Source organism: Hyperolius riggenbachi, chromosome 6 (assembly GCF_040937935.1).
Source record: "Hyperolius riggenbachi isolate aHypRig1 chromosome 6, aHypRig1.pri, whole genome shotgun sequence".
In the NCBI taxonomy this organism is placed as follows: Eukaryota; Metazoa; Chordata; class Amphibia; order Anura; family Hyperoliidae; genus Hyperolius; species Hyperolius riggenbachi.
This window is the reverse complement of record NC_090651.1, coordinates 295,552,261-295,569,286: the sequence shown is the minus strand read 5'-3', so window position 1 is coordinate 295,569,286 and position 17,026 is coordinate 295,552,261. Positions and strand designations below refer to the sequence as shown.

The following is a 17,026-nucleotide window of genomic DNA, read 5'->3' as shown; positions in this document are numbered from 1 at the left end:
CCCTGTACTCAACGCCAATATTGTCCCCCCAAACACAACCTCGTAACGTAATGCAGGGCACCCAGTGGCATGTCTCTTCCTGCCCACCATAAAAGCAGAGTATAGTAGGAAGCTGGGGGGTAGGGGTTAGATTACTATAGCTACATATCCTGGTTCCAGCTATTTGGGTCTCTGCCCTTCGGCCACTCTCCACTCACTGGTCCTCCAGGCGTACGTATGTTCCCGGTGGTGGTCAGCTGGAAGCAGGGAGAAGCAAAGAGATGGCTCTCCCTGAGCTAGGCAATGTGGGAAAAACAACAAATATATCCCCCTATTGATAATATAATTTGTCCTTCTATGGACATATTTTGGGGTCTGGCTGTTGCCGGCACCCGAATTAGTGATTCGTCGAGAAATCCCTCCTGCGCCACTATAGTCATAATTACCATTACGATCCATGGTGGCACCCAAGTCAGGCGGTACACAGTGCTGTGAAGGCACAGAGATGACATGACTCATCCCCAGGCCCCATCCCTGTATCTAACTGGGCTTTGCTGCTGCGGTCATCCAGCTTCATGCTGGATCTCGCTATTCACAGCCACTATTCAGCCTCATTGTGAAAATGAAGTGTCTGGGGTATTATGTTTAACACTTTTCAATGAATGATTTAGCAAAGAAAGAAAATGAAAATAACACAGATGAGCCTTACTGGATGCTGTCCAGCCACTGCACAAACTCATAGGCGCTACTGGTCGGGGCGTGGCACTGAACGTAGGACTCCGGAGCGCAATCCACAGTATTAAAGACCACAAGGCTATATTGTGTCCCGCCATACTGAAAGAAGCCAAGGCAGTAGCAGGTTAGTATACATGTGTGGAGCCTCTGCCTAGACAGCTACAATGGTTGTAAATGACAATGAGCAACTTACATCTCCTCCAAAGTCTGTTTCTGCCGGAGGACCCCCATTGAAATACCTACAGAAAAACATGTTAGAAGATTAGATAGACAATCACACCTAAGAAGATCATCTCCTACCAGCGATGGTCAGTAAAATGCAAATAATTCTAAACAACTGGACGAAATGTTATGGTAGTTAGATGCAGCTTGAAAATGAACCAGTCAAATGTGGCCGCTGCTAAATTTTACGGTTTCATTTTCAAACTGCATATGTTTGCATAATTTACCAAGAAATTTGTATCAGATTGTCGTTATTTGCATTTCACAAACTATCCCTATCTCCTACCAACCAGGGAGGGATAAAAGGCCTATCCTATCATTTTATCTGTATAAATTAACCATTCTCAGCTCCCCTACCTAATACAGGGCCTGCAGCACAAACTGTCGGTAAATTGTTCTGTGCACTGGAAACAAACGACAATTGGGGCGGTACTAATAACAGGGGAGTAGTGCACTTTAGGCAATTAGCGCATCTTGCATTACCGGGGTAACGCACACTTTGTTGGTGTGTTATCAGGATGCTACTGGTACTCACCCCAGTAACACAAAAGTTGTGCTAATTACGTAGCTAGTGTTAGCAGTAACATTGCCAACAGTTGTGCATCAGGCCCATAGCTACATATATAGTTAGCGAAGAAATTGGCATCGCTCCTATTGACATGATTACCAACAGAGGTGTGCAACGGCCCCCCCAGAGACATAAATACACACCTTGAATTCAAAACAGATGCAAACTATGCACTAAACCCTAAAACTAGATAAACTAGCGGCATCCATGTGTATCAGTTTGCATTCAATGCATTTGTATTTTATCTAGTTTTATGGTTTAGTGCATATTTTGCATCTATTTAGAAATCAAAGTGTGTATTTCAGTCTCTTGGGTGTTGTACACCTCTATTGGTAATCATTTCAGTTGCATCCTGAATAGGAGTGCTGCCAATTCCTTTGCTATTCTTTAGAAAATGTGAATGTGTAGACCATTTTATGGCTAGCTGCCCAAGGTTTACACTGTTTATTTGTTAGAGGTTAGGACTCTTCTGTGAGTTCCCCTCAATGTGGTGGAAAAGTCTAGTACTGAATAATCTACACACAAACTTTATTGGAAGCTAACGTCCTCCATTTGTTGCACCTGTTTTGAATGCAAGTTGTGTAATTTGACCGTGTGTTAGCTCTGCACATCTATGCAGCTGGTCAATTCGGGTGCAGCCTGCATTTGGAAGCGCTGCCATCTCCTCCTGTTGTACATATACAATTATTTTCGTTGAAAACTTTAGTTGCTGTGCTGCTGCGATCGCACGTCAACTCCATCTACAACACACCTGCTTAGTTTCCACACCTAACCGAACTTACTCTATTGCAGGAAGCAGATAATGTTTCCTCAAAGACTCAAAGTATGGTCCTAAGTTAGCTGTTCCTTCAATAACGAAGACCACATCTGATACAATTCCCCCATTGCCCTGTGTGGCTGCATCCATCACTGTCACTGCTCAGGAACACCGCAACCTGTGGAACAAATGCACAACTCAGAATTCATTTTTATACAGTATTCCAAGTAAATAAGTCACCACAGGTTATATTACACTGTGTTTTACAGCTCTGGGAAACTTAATACACCAGTTGTATGATGGAAAACCAGTTCTGCTGGATCAGTATATAATAATGCCCTTTAAAGGGAACATGAAGTGAGAGAGATATGGAGGATGCCATATTTATTTCCTTTTAAACAATGCCAGCTGTTAAGGAGCGTACACACCTTTGACTGATGTCGCCCGTCGGGAATCAGGACCTGATCCCTCAGGGAGCATCGAAGCGAAGGGGGGACAATTGACAGGTGTGTGACGTGGTGGGCGGGGAAGCGGCGTGCACAATGAAGTTGGTCGTCGCTCAGCCAAGTTAATCCGCAGGGTTGTTTACTAATGGGGTGGTGGTTGGGGGCTACTGTACACACGCCTATCAGCTGAGGCGATTGTAATTGGCTGCCTCAGCCTTCTTTAGTCATGCGGGTGTACATAGCTTTAGGGGCATGGGTTGGGCGAGTTCTGCCATACACAGTGAAATGCAACACACTGTGTGTTCTAAAACCATTCTCTCACGGCCAGCATTAAGTTTCTCAACAGTTAGTGCAACGGTAATTTTGCTGTAGCACCGATTGTTTTGTGTGTGCCCAGCTGCAGCTATCCATACACAGCAAGGAAAGAGTGACATTTAATGAATGGAAAATTAAGGGCAGAAGTCTACTTTAGAGGACCCAACAGGAATCCTTATTGAAAAAATGGCTGCTTCTTGCTAGCAGAAAACTCACAGGCACTTGTCTCGTTTAGGAACTAAACAGGAAGCCTCATAGGGAACAGTTCTTCAATCACAGCACCCTCTTACAGACACAAGGCGTTGTATGGGGACGTAGGTTACTACAACCTATCTGAAACCTTGCAGTTCGAGAATGTGCTGTCCACCCAATCGAGTTAGCAAAATTTCCCTATAATGTTTCCTGCTTGGTACTAGACTAGCGCCAAACTCACTACATTTGGTCACAAACACTAATTTGTAAAAAATAGGGATCCAGTGGGAAACACAAACATTAACACTGCACACCAGGACCCTCGCCCGCAGCCTTCAGGCACAGAGCTTGATTTTACTACCACCTTTAGGGCTTGTTCACACGGGCGTCTGCCCCGCGTTTACCGCCAGCGTTCCGCCAGCGTTTGCCTCAAACGCCAGGGAAAATCGGGATCCGAACGCTGCATTTGCATGAATGCCAGTAAAAGCCTCGTACAAACGCTCCCATTCACTTGAATGGGAGCATTTAACCAGGGCTGTGGAGTCGGTCCAAAAATCCACCGACTCCGACTCCTCAGTTTAGGATTCCACCGACTCCGACTCCACGACTCCGACTCCTCTAATTTGCATATTACAATTTTGTTGATTAAAAGTATGTAACATGAAATTTGTCTCTTAACTGCCAACGCTTAGGAATTTTACAAGACAACTGAAGTGAGAAGGATATGTAGACTACTATATTTATTCCCTTTAGACTAAAACTAGTCCTTGGTAAGAGTACTTGTAAAAGGTACAAACCGGAACAAAGAACATCTATCAGGCCCTAGGCAATGTAAGTGTGGGTACATGTAAGAATGATGTGCAGGTACTCTGCAGGGGAATGAGGAGATTCTGGGTGACAGACAACACCTCTGTGTTCAATGTGCACATCATTCTCAGTGGATTCCCTGCAGCTCTGTGGGGAGTGCATATGCAGAGTATAGTACTACTGTGTAACAAAGTAAACCTGAGACAGATGAAATTAAAGTTTTATACATACCTGGGGCTTCCTCTAGCCGCCTTCAGGATAATCAGTCCCTCGTTGTCCTCCTCCACCACCTGGATCTTCTGCTATGAGTCCAGGTACTTGAGCCAGTCGGGCGTAGTGCGCATGCACACACTCCGCCGCCAGGAGCATACTACACCTGTGCAGCACTATTGCGCAGGTGCAGAATGTTCCTGGCTGTGGGAGCGGCATGCGGCCGGACAGCGCTGACTGGCTGAATTACCAGTACTCATATCAGAAGATCCGGGTGGTGGAGGACAGCGAGGGACTGATTAGCCTAAAGGGGGCTGGAGGAAGCCCCAGGTATTTATAAAACTTTACTTTTCATCCGTCTCAGGTACCCTTTAATTTGTAGTCACCAAACCAAATTTTAACAACATATTAAATTATTTGATTTCATCAGCAAAGGGAGTGCATACATTTGAATAAATCAGCATCAGTGCAGAATTATTTCCATCTCATTGACAATCTGTATTAGTGACACAGCTACACATCAGGCTTTATTCTTACAGCATAGATGTTATTTTGTATATATAAGAGAGATTCCTGTGTACACATCATATATACAGTCACAATCAGATATGTATATCTGACCTTAAAAATACAGGGACTGCTTTATTGAAGCAGCACAAGTAACTAATTTTGATTGGTTTATTTCATTTTTGTGGACTAAGCACAGCTTTTACTGTATATATACATTATTTTTAATGACTATTATCTGAGAAATAGAACATTTTATCATATTTTCTATTTTAATTACAGTTACAAATTAATTAGGAGTCGGTGCATTTTTTCCCGACTCCGACTCCAGGCACCCAAAATTGCCCGACTCCGACTCCACAGCCCTGCATTTAACGCCAAGTCCCAAACGGTAGCGGTAAACGCGGGGCAGACGCCTGTGTGAACCAGCCCTTAAACGCTCCGATTCAAGTGAATGGGAGCGTTTGTACCAGGCTTTTACTGGCGTTCATGCAAGCGCGGCGTTCAGGTCCCCATTTTCCCTGGCGTTCGAGGCGACCCTGGACGCTACATGTAGCATCCTGGGGCACTTAACCGCCACAGCTAATGTCCCCCTATGGGGAAAAAAAAAACACTGACTGCAACTGAAAGCCGCTGAAAGTCCGAACGCCAAGCCGCTGTGGTGAAATTTTTTGCAACTTTATCAGATTTTGCAACCGGTTGCATTTATTTATAGGTATAGCTATCAGAAAGTGCAACCTAACCATTGACTTTAACCTATCTGTATCAGAAAATGCAACCCAACCAAACCCTATTCTCACACAGAACCCTCCCCTCTTGCTCAACTAATAACCCCCCCTGGAGGGAACAATCCCCCCTCTTGCTCAACTAATAACCCCCCCTGGAGGGAACAATCCCCCCTCTTGCTCAACTAATAACCCCCCCTGGAGGGAACAATCCCCCTTCTAGCTCAACTAATAACCCCCCCTGGAGGGAACAATCCCCCCCTCTTGCTCAACTAATAACCCCCCCCTGGAGGGAACAATCCCCCCTCTTGCTCAACTAATAACCCCCCCTGGAGGGAACAATCCCCCTTCTAGCTCAATGGGATCTGTGGTTGCAAAAAATTACAGGCGTGTTAACAGAGGAGCCACGCCTACACAGTCATACACTGTCCTCTATGGCAAGTTGCAAAATATGATGGGTAGCAAAATTTTTCACTACACCGCCAAAAGCCGGCAGACGCCCGTGTGAACCGGCCCTTACAACTTTACTAAACCAATTTGGTTGGTGGGGTGGATAGTGACTCCTGCTGGGTCGCCTATTTAAATGGGGTTTCCAACAGGGTCCCCCCAAAGTAGACTAGCACTAATGACTGAACAATTCATCATCAACAATCACATCTACGTCATGTATTATATAATGGTCAGGTAGGTCTTCAAAGCAGACTGATTGTTCAGTATATGGACTGCCTCACACATCTGTATCACCCAGGACCAACTTACACGCTTGCACAAATCGTGACATAAAGAAACAGAGCTACCTGTGTCACCCCACAAACCTACCGACATCAGCCACCCCGGTATAAGTCGCAGGGCATGCTGGGAGTTGTAGTCCCTTAGCACTGCCCCACGAGTGTCGCTAACCCATTCACCCTCTCCAGTACTAGTGCGCTACCCGTAGTGTCTCCCTACCGGAGGTACGAGCACCCCTCCGCCCGGGTTCCACAACGTCCCTCCGGCAGCGTCACAGGCCGACTATCCGAGCACCGCCTTGTCAAAAGAAGATAGTGACTAGTTCCGGGATTGACTAGTGCTGTCTGCAGAACCCGGCATACACCTAGCTCCTCAGTGGCAGCAGCGCTCATGCTGGTGGGAGGAGGGAATGGCAGCTCTGCTCTATAGTCGCAGTGAAATCAGAATTTGACCAGGCTCTACCTAGTCTAGACTCTACTACAGTAGCCCCAGGCAGGCAGATCATGTAAATGGCAGGATAGCTGCAGCGCACTTTATTATTCTTAGTATTATTTATTCTGTATTTTATTGTGTACTTGCATTTTATCAGTATTTATAACTTTCTACAAAAGAAGACCAGTGATACATTAAAGCACATTGGTCGCCGCACAGTTTAGGGGAAAAGTTAGTATTTGGTGTAAGCACTAGTTAAAGGAATCTTGTAAGGGGGGGGGAATGAGTTGAACTTACCCGGGGCTTCTAATGGTCCCCCGCAGCCACTCACCGATGCTCCAGCCCCGCCTCCGGTTCACTTCTGGAATTTCAGACTTTAAAGTCTGAAAACCACTGCGCCTGCGTTGCCGTGTCCTCGCTCCCGCTGATGTCACCAGGAGTGTACTGCGCTGGCCCAGTATGGTCTGTGGCACGGCCGCACAGTGGTTTTTAGACTTTAAAGTCTGAAATTCCAGAAGTGAACCGGAGGCGGGGCCGGAGCATCGGTGAGTGGCTGCGTGGGCACAGGATGTCTGTGGGGGACCATTAGAAGCCCCAGGTAAGTTCAACCCAATTTCCTCCGACCCCCTACAGTATTTCTTTAAGGTTAGTTGAACAAAAAAAAACCAGCTTTTGTAAAGCGCTTTTCTCCCATAAAACTCAAAGCGCATGAGCATGGCTCAGACCAGTAATTGGTTGAATGTTAAATTGTGGTACAGTGGAAGAATTCCGCAAATGCCAGGCTACACAGGTGGTTTTCCAGTCTGGATTTGAATAAGTCTAGGGAAGGGGCTATTTTTTCTGGGTATGGTAAAGCGTTCCAAAGTTTATAGGCAGCATGACAAAAAGCTCTGCCTCCAAAGGTTTTGAGGTGCACTCTGGGAGTGACCAAGTTTATGAATCTTGCTGATTTGAGGTTGTGAGAGGTATAGTGCAGTTTCGAAAACTCCTTCATGTATCCAGGGTGCAAATTGTGTAGGGATTTGAACAGTCCAATCCTGAAGCGTATTCTCCATTTTACAGGTAGCCAGTGCAGTGAGCGAAGAATCAGTAGCAAGGCTGGTTTGTTATTAATAGTGTACTGGTTAAGGGCTCTCCCTCTGACAGACGACCTGGGTTCAAATCTCAGTTCTTCCTGTTCAGTAAGCCACCACCTATTCAGTAGGAGACTTTGGGCAAGACTCCCTAACACTGCTACTGTCTATAGAGTGCTTCCTAGTAGTTGCAGTTCTGGTGCCTTCCACCAGGAGAAAATCACAATATACCGGTAAATATTATTTGTCTTGTCTTGTCTGGCAGCAGCATTCTGTTAGTGATGGGCCGAATATCAAATTTTGGGTTCACAAATTTTGAAGGCGAATCTCATCAAAAATTCACAAATCTGCAAATCTCCATAGACTTCAATGGGAAGGAGAATGTTAAAACCTACAAAGACTTTCTGGCCACAAAAGTCATCGAAAAGTTGTTTCAAAGGGTCTAACACCTGGACAGGGGCATGCCGGAGAGGGATCCATTGCAAAAGTCCAATCAAAAATTACGTAGTTGACGCAGTCCTGTTTTAATTGCTAAAGGGCAGAAATAACATTACATTCCTACATTGGTGGAATAAAGCGCTTTAAACATCCGACATATGTACATATCAATCAGGTAGTGTAAGGGTTACACACGCTTCACACTGACAGATGAAACGTCCCATTTAAAGGGGTTCTGTGTGGGGGGGGTCTGAGGATAAAAAACACCACTTACCTGGGGCTTCTATCTGCCCCAAGTAGCAGTAATGTCCCACGCCGTCCTCCGCTGGCGGCCCCAGTCTAGCGCGGCACGCCGTCCAACTTCGGCTGCGTGGCCTGCTCACTCCCGCCCGCGTCATCGGAAGCTTACTGCGCAGGCGCAGTACAAGAAAGCTTCGTACGGCGGATTGGAGGAGGACGGCGTGGGACATTACTGCTACATGGGGCAGATAGAAGCCCCAGGTAAGTGGTGTTTTTTATCCTCAGACCCCCCACAGAACCCCTTTAAGGGACCGCAGTCCACAAACAACAGCAAAGGCCTTTAGTGATTATGTCAGGTGAGCATATCTTTGTTTTTACTAGTTGACACCTCCAGGACATAAATGTTAGTCCTCTCGGCGGCAGTCTGTGTAGTGGCCGCCGTGCTTGTGGGCACAATCGTAGGCGTTCAGTTTTCCAGCCCCTATGGACAGGCTAAGGTAGTTCATTTACAGGTAAATGACCAGAAAAAACACAGATTCTGCACGGAGGCCTTATACAGGGGGCAGTAGAGGATACCAGATGTCAATATTGGTGTGAAGGTGGGTTATGGTTGGGGCACTACTAGGACAAGCAGACCTGTATCCTACAGCACTGAGGTTTTACACAGGGGCCAGTGGATACTAGATGCCAGTAGCGGTGTGAAAGTGAGTCCTGTTTCCCCACAAAAAAGTGCACCCGGTACAATAACGATAAACCCTGGTTTACATCACATCTTAGGAAGCTGCACCTCGACAAAGGGCATATCATACAGGCGATAAAGTCCTCTACAAAGCTGCGAAATACAAACTGCAGAGAGCCGTTACCAACGCAAAAAAAGATTACTCTAAAAAACTTGAGGAAAAATTTTCCACGGCCGACTCTTCCTCAATATGGAAATCTCTACATGAAATTACGAACTACAGAAAGAAATCTCCACAATCACCACACAACCTGCAGCTTGCAAATGAACTGAATACATTTTATTGCAGGTTTGATACTAGCAACAATAGCCAAACACACCAAGTCAGTTTGCATAATTTGCATCTGTGCATCTGTGCAAAAGGCAAACTGAGCACTCTTCCAGCCAGCCATCGTCTCCACCCCCTGCAGTGCCTCAGTATCTACAAAAACAAGGATGCCAGACCAAATCTGCTAACCTGTCCCCAGATGTGCATGCTCTACCGATATGCAAATCAGATGTAAATAGACAAAACACTAGGAAAGCAATGGGGCCAGACACTGTCTCTGCAAAATGCTTGAAACTCTGTGCCGATCAATTAGCGCCTGTATTCACAGACATATTCAATGCATCTCTAGAACTCTCAATTGTTCCGGCCTGTTTTAAAAGCTCAACTATTGTACCAATTCCAAAAAAATCAAAACCTACATGCCTAAATGATTACAGGCCTGTTGCCCTGACATCATTGGTCATGAAAGCATTTGAAAAACTGATAATGGCTTATCTGTAATCTATCACAGATTCCCTGCTGGACTCTTTGCAATTTGCCTACAGGCCTAATAGATTCGCAGATGATGCCGTGAACATGTGTATGCATTATGTACTACAGCATCTAGGCACCCCAGGAACCTACATCACGATTTTATTTATAGATTTCTGCTCTGCATTTAATACCATAATTTCATCACTGCTGCACAGCAAGCTCTCCCAGCTACACATACCTGAATCCATCAGCAAATGGATAACCGATTTCTTAACGACAGGAGACAGCATGTTAGACTTGGTAAACACACATCAAGCTCTCTGACAGTCAGTACTGGTGCACCCCAGGGCTGTGTGCTTTCCCCACTGTTCTTCTCACTTTACACCAATGACTGCATCTCCACAGATCCATTTGTTTGGCTGGTTTCACAGTGGGACGTTAAAGTCCCACGTTACAGCAACCAGTAACGCAGCCTAACTCACAGCACTGTAAAATCAATGTGCTGTTCACAGTGTACACGTTGCGTTAGGGTATAACGCTGCACGTTAAATTAAAGTGCAGCATGCTGTATGTTATACCCCTATAGAGCTGCGTTAGATTGTTTGCACATGCTCAGTGACTAGCCACATGGCTAGTTAATATCCACTGCACTGTGGTGACTTGTGGTGGGACTCGTAGTGTTGTCCGGATCATGAACAAATTGTTCATTTGATCCGGATCTTTTTTGTGAGTCGAATCATCCGGATCATGAAAATGAAAGATTCGGTTCACAGTGGATTTCTGTCTGGAAGAAACAGGAACATACAGAATGTACAGTGCAGGGAAAGTCCTGTCCTGCTAGTCATTTCACCCAGTCTGCTTCCCTAGTAAAATGATTCAAATGATTTGGTTCAAAGATCCGGATCTTTTCAATGATTCGATTGGAATGATCCGAATCCTTAAAAAGATCCGGACTTCCCATCACTATCCTGGCGCGGCTGCTTTGAGAGCCGCATAACTGCTTTGAGAGCCGCATAACGTGGCTCAATCTGACGTCCAACTTCAACACCACCACGCGTTGCGTTAGGGGCATGTTATGCGACCTTACCGTCCCCTAAAACGCAACGTCTTGGTGTAAAAGTAGCCTTAAGGTTCTGAAGTTTGCAGACGACACAACAGTAGTTGGTCTCATACATAACGGGGACAAGTCTGCATACAGGCATGTGGTGGGACAGCTTTCCTCCTGGTGGAGGAAAGCTGCAGCAACAACTTGGAACTAAATGCTCTCAAATCCATGGAGATGATAATAGACTTTAGATCTCCCCCCCAGCACCTCCCCTTAACCCTAAATGGATCCATAATAACCCAAGTAGAGTCATTCAAGTTTCTTGGGTCCACAATCTCAAACAGCAGCAATGCCACTATTGTCAAGAAAGCGCAACAGAGGATGTACCATCTACGGCAGCTGAAAAAGTTTGGCCTACCTCAAAATCTAATGGTGCAGTTCTACACTGCAATCATCGAATCCACCATAACATCATCTATGACTGTATGGTTCGGCTCCTGCTTAGCATTAGAAAAGGGGAGGCTGCAGTGCATCATCCGAACAGCGGAAAGGATAATTGGCTGTAGCTTACCTTCCCTGCAGGATCTTTACGCTAGCAGGTGCAGAAAGAGCAACCAAAATTGCCTTACACCCCTCGCACCCAGCTCACTCCTTCGTCCAGTGCATGCCTTCAGGAGTAAAATTCCGGTCAATCGCTTCCAAAACCTCCAGACACAGGAAAAGCTTTTTTCCTCAAGCGGTAGCCATAATTAATGCTGAACCACGTTAGAGCTGCTAGGACTTTAAAGTAATCAGCACAGAACTGAAAATGAACAATTCTCACATTGCTTACTGCCACTATACTTGCATAATGTCCTTGACTTGTAATATACACACTGTCTGTCCTTGTATTGGTTTTGTTTGTGTTTGTTAAGCAACTGCCAATACAAATTCCTTGTAGGTGCAAACTTACTTGGCGAAATAAAATTGATTCTGATTACTAGAACCAGCAGACCTGTCTCCTACAGCAAAGAGGTGTTACACAGGGGCCAGTGGATACTAGATGCCAGTAGTGGTGTGAAGGTGGGTTATGGTCGGTGCATTACTAGGATCAGCAGACCTGTCTCTAGCAGCACTGAGGTTTTACACAGGGGCCAGTGGATACTAGATGCCAGTAGTGGTGTGAAAGTGGGTTATGGTTGGGGCACTACTAGGACCAGCAGACCTGTCTCCTACAGCTAACTTGTGCACTGGCCAGAGAAGAGCATTACAATAGCAAGAAAAACAATGTGTCAGCCTTAAGAAGGGCTTAGCTGTTCTGGACAATGTGGTAGCAGCAAGAATCTGCACTGAGAGGACACAGAACACAGGCCTACCTAACTCTCTCCCTGTTACAACACACTGTCCCTGCTCTCACTAAGACAGCAGTCACAGAATGAGTCTAAGATGGCTGCCATCCTGGCTTTTTTTTTTCTTTTTTTACAGGGGGATGAAGGGTCCAGGAGGGGGTGCTAGCTGATTGGCTGCCATGTGTCTGCTGACTGTGAGATAAGGGGTGAAAGTTTAGCTCAATGATGATGTATAGGGGGCAAATCGAATCAACCAAGTATTCGCCTGAGGCGGTGAATACGCAAACTTAGCAGCAAATGATTTGCCTGGCGGATACTTTAGCCCATTTCTACATTCTGTACTAATTGCAGGCAGTACAGGTACAGGTGGTAGTTGAAGGTTAACCTTCTGGGGACCGCACAGCGTAAATCCTACGCCACACTATGGAGGAGCTCAACTGCTAGCGATGAGCCAGCACGATCGCGCAGATGCTGCTGCGGAGGGGACCCCAGGAGACTGGCTAACAGCGGAGCAGTAGTGAGGAACACACGGGCTTCTGATTTGGAACAGTGCATATCAAGTTTATTTTTTTTAAAAACATACCGTTATTAGATTAGTTCAATAATATTTGAATTATACTTTAATGGTTGATGACTCAAAAATGATACTGACTGCCACTTGCATCAACTAGGAAAAACAGAGAAAAATATAATGTGCATAATAATTTGGAACGTGGTGTATATTTACTTACCTTAAGTTTATTTATACAGTATATGATTCATATTTGTTTTGATCCTAAAACTTATGCTACATACACACTTGAAAGATAAATGAAAGATATCAGACCAATTCTACCCCCTTCCATGTAGTATGAGAGCCACACCTACAGAGTCTATTCTATTGAGCTGAACTCCCCATCAAATAAAAATCTTTGCAGGATGCTCTACACAAAGATGCCCGTACACATTCAAAAGATCATTATCTGCAAAAGATGTGTTCCTGCAAAAGATCCATTCCTGCAAAATGCATTCATAGTCTATATCTGCAGATCCTCATACACACCTTGTTTAACCTCCTTGCCGGTTCAATTCCTCCGGCAAGGAGGCAGCGCAGGAGGTTTTTTTTTTTTTTACTTTTTTTTTTAATCATGTAGCGAGCCTAGGGCTCGCTACATGATAGCCGCTGAGCGGCGGCATCCCCCTACCTACTCCGATCGCCTTCGGCGATCAGAGTAAGCAGGAAATCCCGTTCAGAACGGGATTTCCTGCAGGGCTTCTCCGGTCACCATGGCAACGGGGCGGGATGACGTCACCAACGTCATGGACGTCGGGACGTCATAGGGAATCCCGATCCACCCCTCAACGCTGCCTGGCACTGATTGGCCAGGCAGCGCAGGGGTCTGGGGCGGGGGGGAGCGACTCGGCGCGGCGGATCGGCGGCGATCGGAAGTTACAAGCAACTAGCAAAGTGCTAGCTGCTTGTAACAAAACAAAAAAATATGCAAATCGGCCCAGCGGGGCCTGAGAAATCCTCCTGCGCAGGTTACCCCGAACTGAGTTCGGGATAACCGGCAAGGAGGTTAACAGACATTCATCTGCAGATCAGATCCACCAGGATGGATTTTCAGTTCTGCAGATGATTGTCAGATATGCAGATGAAGTCTGTTAAACAAGGTGTGTATGAGGATCTGCAGATCTCATAGGCTATGAATGCATATTGCAGGAATGGATCTTTTGCAGGAACAGATCTTTTGCAGATAATGATCTTTTGAATGTGTACAGCATCTTTGTGTGCAGCATCTTGCAGAGATTTTTATCTGATGGGGAGTTCAGCACAATAGAATAGACTATGTAGGTATGGCTCTCATACTACATGGAAGGGGGTAAAATTGATGTGATATCTTTCATTTATCTTTCAAGTGTGTACACACCATTACTCTAATAGATGGACTACCCCTGGGGTACACCTACCACACATTGAGAACCTAGGATCTATAGAATACATTCACACGTCCATTTTGAATATGTCCATTGTGTCTATTGCATTAAAGTCTTGCCTTGCATAAAGTTTTCCGGATGCCACAAGCCAGGGCATGTCGTAGATAGCACAGTATCTATGACACGCCCATTACAATGGACCCCAGATTAAACGATGGAGACAGCAGACTGTACATCAAATCAGCGGTGACTGTCTATGTCAGGAACCCAGCCAAGTAAGAACCTAACCTAAGGCAGAATTTCATCCTGGAATAAAATACAATAAAATCCAACTCCTTATTGTTCATAGTTAGCCTACTTTTATTCCTAAGTAATGTCATCTGTGTAAAAATCACAAATCCTGCACAGGTCACAGTCCAACTAGTGTGGGAGCCGCGTTTACATGTATCCAAAAAAGCATATACAGTACTTACCAGAGTAGAAGCAAGCCTCTGGATCCTGCGGTAGCACAGAGCCGATCATGGACGAGTTGCTCCTGTGCAGGCGTGGCCATATTTGTGCAGTCTCAATACGGCCGCACTGATGGATGAAGAGGAGCACAGAACTTGTCAGAAATCTGACAAGCTCTTGTCTGGTTTCTTTTTGGGGTCCGCTAAAATCAAATGTGTAATCTCAGAAATTAATATATATTAGATTGGATAGGAGAAGTTTAAGTACCCTTAAAGGGAACCTGAAGCGAGTAAAATTATTTAAAATAAACACATGACGTAGCTGCAAATTAATATTACATACGTACCTCACCGCCAGTTCCTCTCAGAAGATCACCATTTTCTTCTTACAGCGATCCCTTCCAGTTCTGACAAGATTTTGTCAGAACTGAAATGTACCAGTTGCTGTCAGTTACATATCAGCTGCTGTCAGTTACAACTGAATGTGCAGTCCATGTTTCCCTATGGCTCAAGTGGGTGATATTACAGTGTAACAGTGTGCTGACCAGGAAGCTGTTATGGGGTAGTGGCCATTTTTAAAATGGAGGATGTAGAATTCCATTGATCACAGCGGACAAACAGGACACGGGAGATGAGAAAGAGATTGAGGAGTAGACTACAGGGGAGGTAAGTATGACCTGTGTATGGTTATTTTGTCTTTTTATTTTCAGTTCAGGTTCTCTTTAAAGGATACCTTAGTGCAAAAATAAATTAAAAACGGGGAGAGCAGGCATGTGTATTGTACTTTCCTCATGAACACCACCCCGTCCCCCTCCAGTACCACCTACCAACCCCCCAAACTTACTTCCTGGTCAGGTTGGTCACGGCTGACTGCGCAGGTGTTGCCTGGTGACGCTTGTCCTTGTTTGTGCGCCCGCGGCCAGGAACTATCTGCGCAGGCGCACTACATAGCTGCAACATCACCACTACATAGTCCGTCTGCGCAGAGTGCTCACAGTTGCAGAAACAAGGGCGCATGTCGCCGGGCAGCGCCTGTGCAGTCAGCCGTGACCACCCGACCAGGAAGGAAGTTCGGGGGATCGGTAGGCAGTACCGGAAGGGAACGGGGGGAGCGGTGGGCATGAGGAAAGCCCACAACACATGCCTGCTCTCCCCGTTTTTAATTTATTTTGGCGCTAAGGAATCCTTTAAGCTAAGCTTAAGCACCCCTTGTAAAAAACATACTAAAAGAAGCTCAGGAGATGCAGTCTACCTGGCAGTGTCATGTGAGCCATTTCCAATACACTGGTTTCATGGTCTCCATGTAACCCTCTGACAGAAACGTGACCAATGCCCTACTGGGAAATTCATCTTCTGCCGTAATCCAATTACAGATACTCCCCTACTTACAAACACTAGAGTTACAAATGTGTCAATATACAGGTCCTTCTCAAAAAAATTAGCATATTGTGATAAAGTTCATTATTTTCTGTAATGTACTGATAAACATTAGACTTTCATATATTTTAGATTCATTACACACAACTGAAGAAGTTCAAGCCTTTTATTGTTTTAATGTTGATGATTTTGGCATACAGCTCATGAAAACCCCAAATTCCTATCTCAAAAAATTAGCGTATTTCATCCGACCAATAAAAGAAAAGTATTTTTAAAACAAAAAAGTCAACCTTCAAATAATTATGTCCAGTTATGCACTCAATACTTGGTCGGGAATCCTTTTGCAGAAATGACTGCTTCAATGCGGCGTGGCATGGAGGCAATCAGCCTGTGGCGCTGCTCAGGTGTTATAGAGGCCCAGGATGCTTCGATAGCGGCCTTAAAGTGAATGTTTACCGGTAAAAAAAAAAGAAAAAGTCAGATACTCACCTAAGGAGAGGGAAGGCTCGGTCCTAATGAGCCTTCCCTCTCCTCTCCCGGTGCCCGGTCCCGCGCAGGATCCCCCGTGGCAGTATTCGACCAGTTCGGTCAAATACTGCCACTTCCGCATGCCGAAGGGAGCTTTCGGAAGCCTTCGGGAGCACTCGGGCTCCCGATGACGCGGCCGCTCCATACTACGCATGCGCGAGCGCCCTCTATGACGCGCTTCAACGTACGTAGTATGGAGCGGCCCGTCTTCGGAAGCCCGAGTGCTCCCGAAGACCTCCGAAGTCCCTGCGGCGGCGGACGCGAACGGGGGAGCCAGCGCAGCACCGAGGGCACCGGGAGAGGAGAGGGAAGGCTCATTAGGACCGAGCCTTCCCTCTCCTTAGGTGAGTATCTGACTTTTTCTTTTTTTTACCGGTACCCATTGGCTTTAAGCTCATTCAGAGTGTTGGGTCTTGTGTCTCAACTTTCTCTTCACATTACACAGATTCTCTATGGGGTTCAGGTCAGGAGAGTTGGCAGGCCAATTGAGCACAGTAATACCATGGTCAGTAAACCATTTACCAGT

At 45.7% G+C, this 17,026-nt stretch overlaps 1 protein-coding gene across 6 annotated transcripts in view; it reads right to left on the bottom strand.

Moving 5' to 3' along the window:
- Positions 1–6,521, bottom strand: part of LOC137521618 (mediator of RNA polymerase II transcription subunit 25-like) — a 36,004-nt gene extending 29,483 nt beyond the window's left edge. For 3 of the 6 annotated variants that reach the window (XM_068241098.1, XM_068241102.1, XM_068241100.1), the window contains exons 1-4: positions 6,412–6,520; positions 2,287–2,439; positions 908–953; positions 689–813 (exon numbers count right to left, since the gene is read on the bottom strand). In XM_068241098.1, the coding sequence (XP_068097199.1) occupies positions 689–813; positions 908–953; positions 2,287–2,411 (296 nt within the window). In that variant the 5' untranslated portion in view covers positions 2,412–2,439; positions 6,412–6,520. Of the gene's footprint in view, positions 1–688; positions 814–907; positions 954–2,286; positions 2,440–6,282; positions 6,383–6,411 lie in introns of those variants that run through there. The other 3 variants (XM_068241101.1, XM_068241104.1, XM_068241099.1) reach the window with 2 other exon arrangements.
- Positions 6,522–17,026: the final 10,505 nt, after the last annotated feature.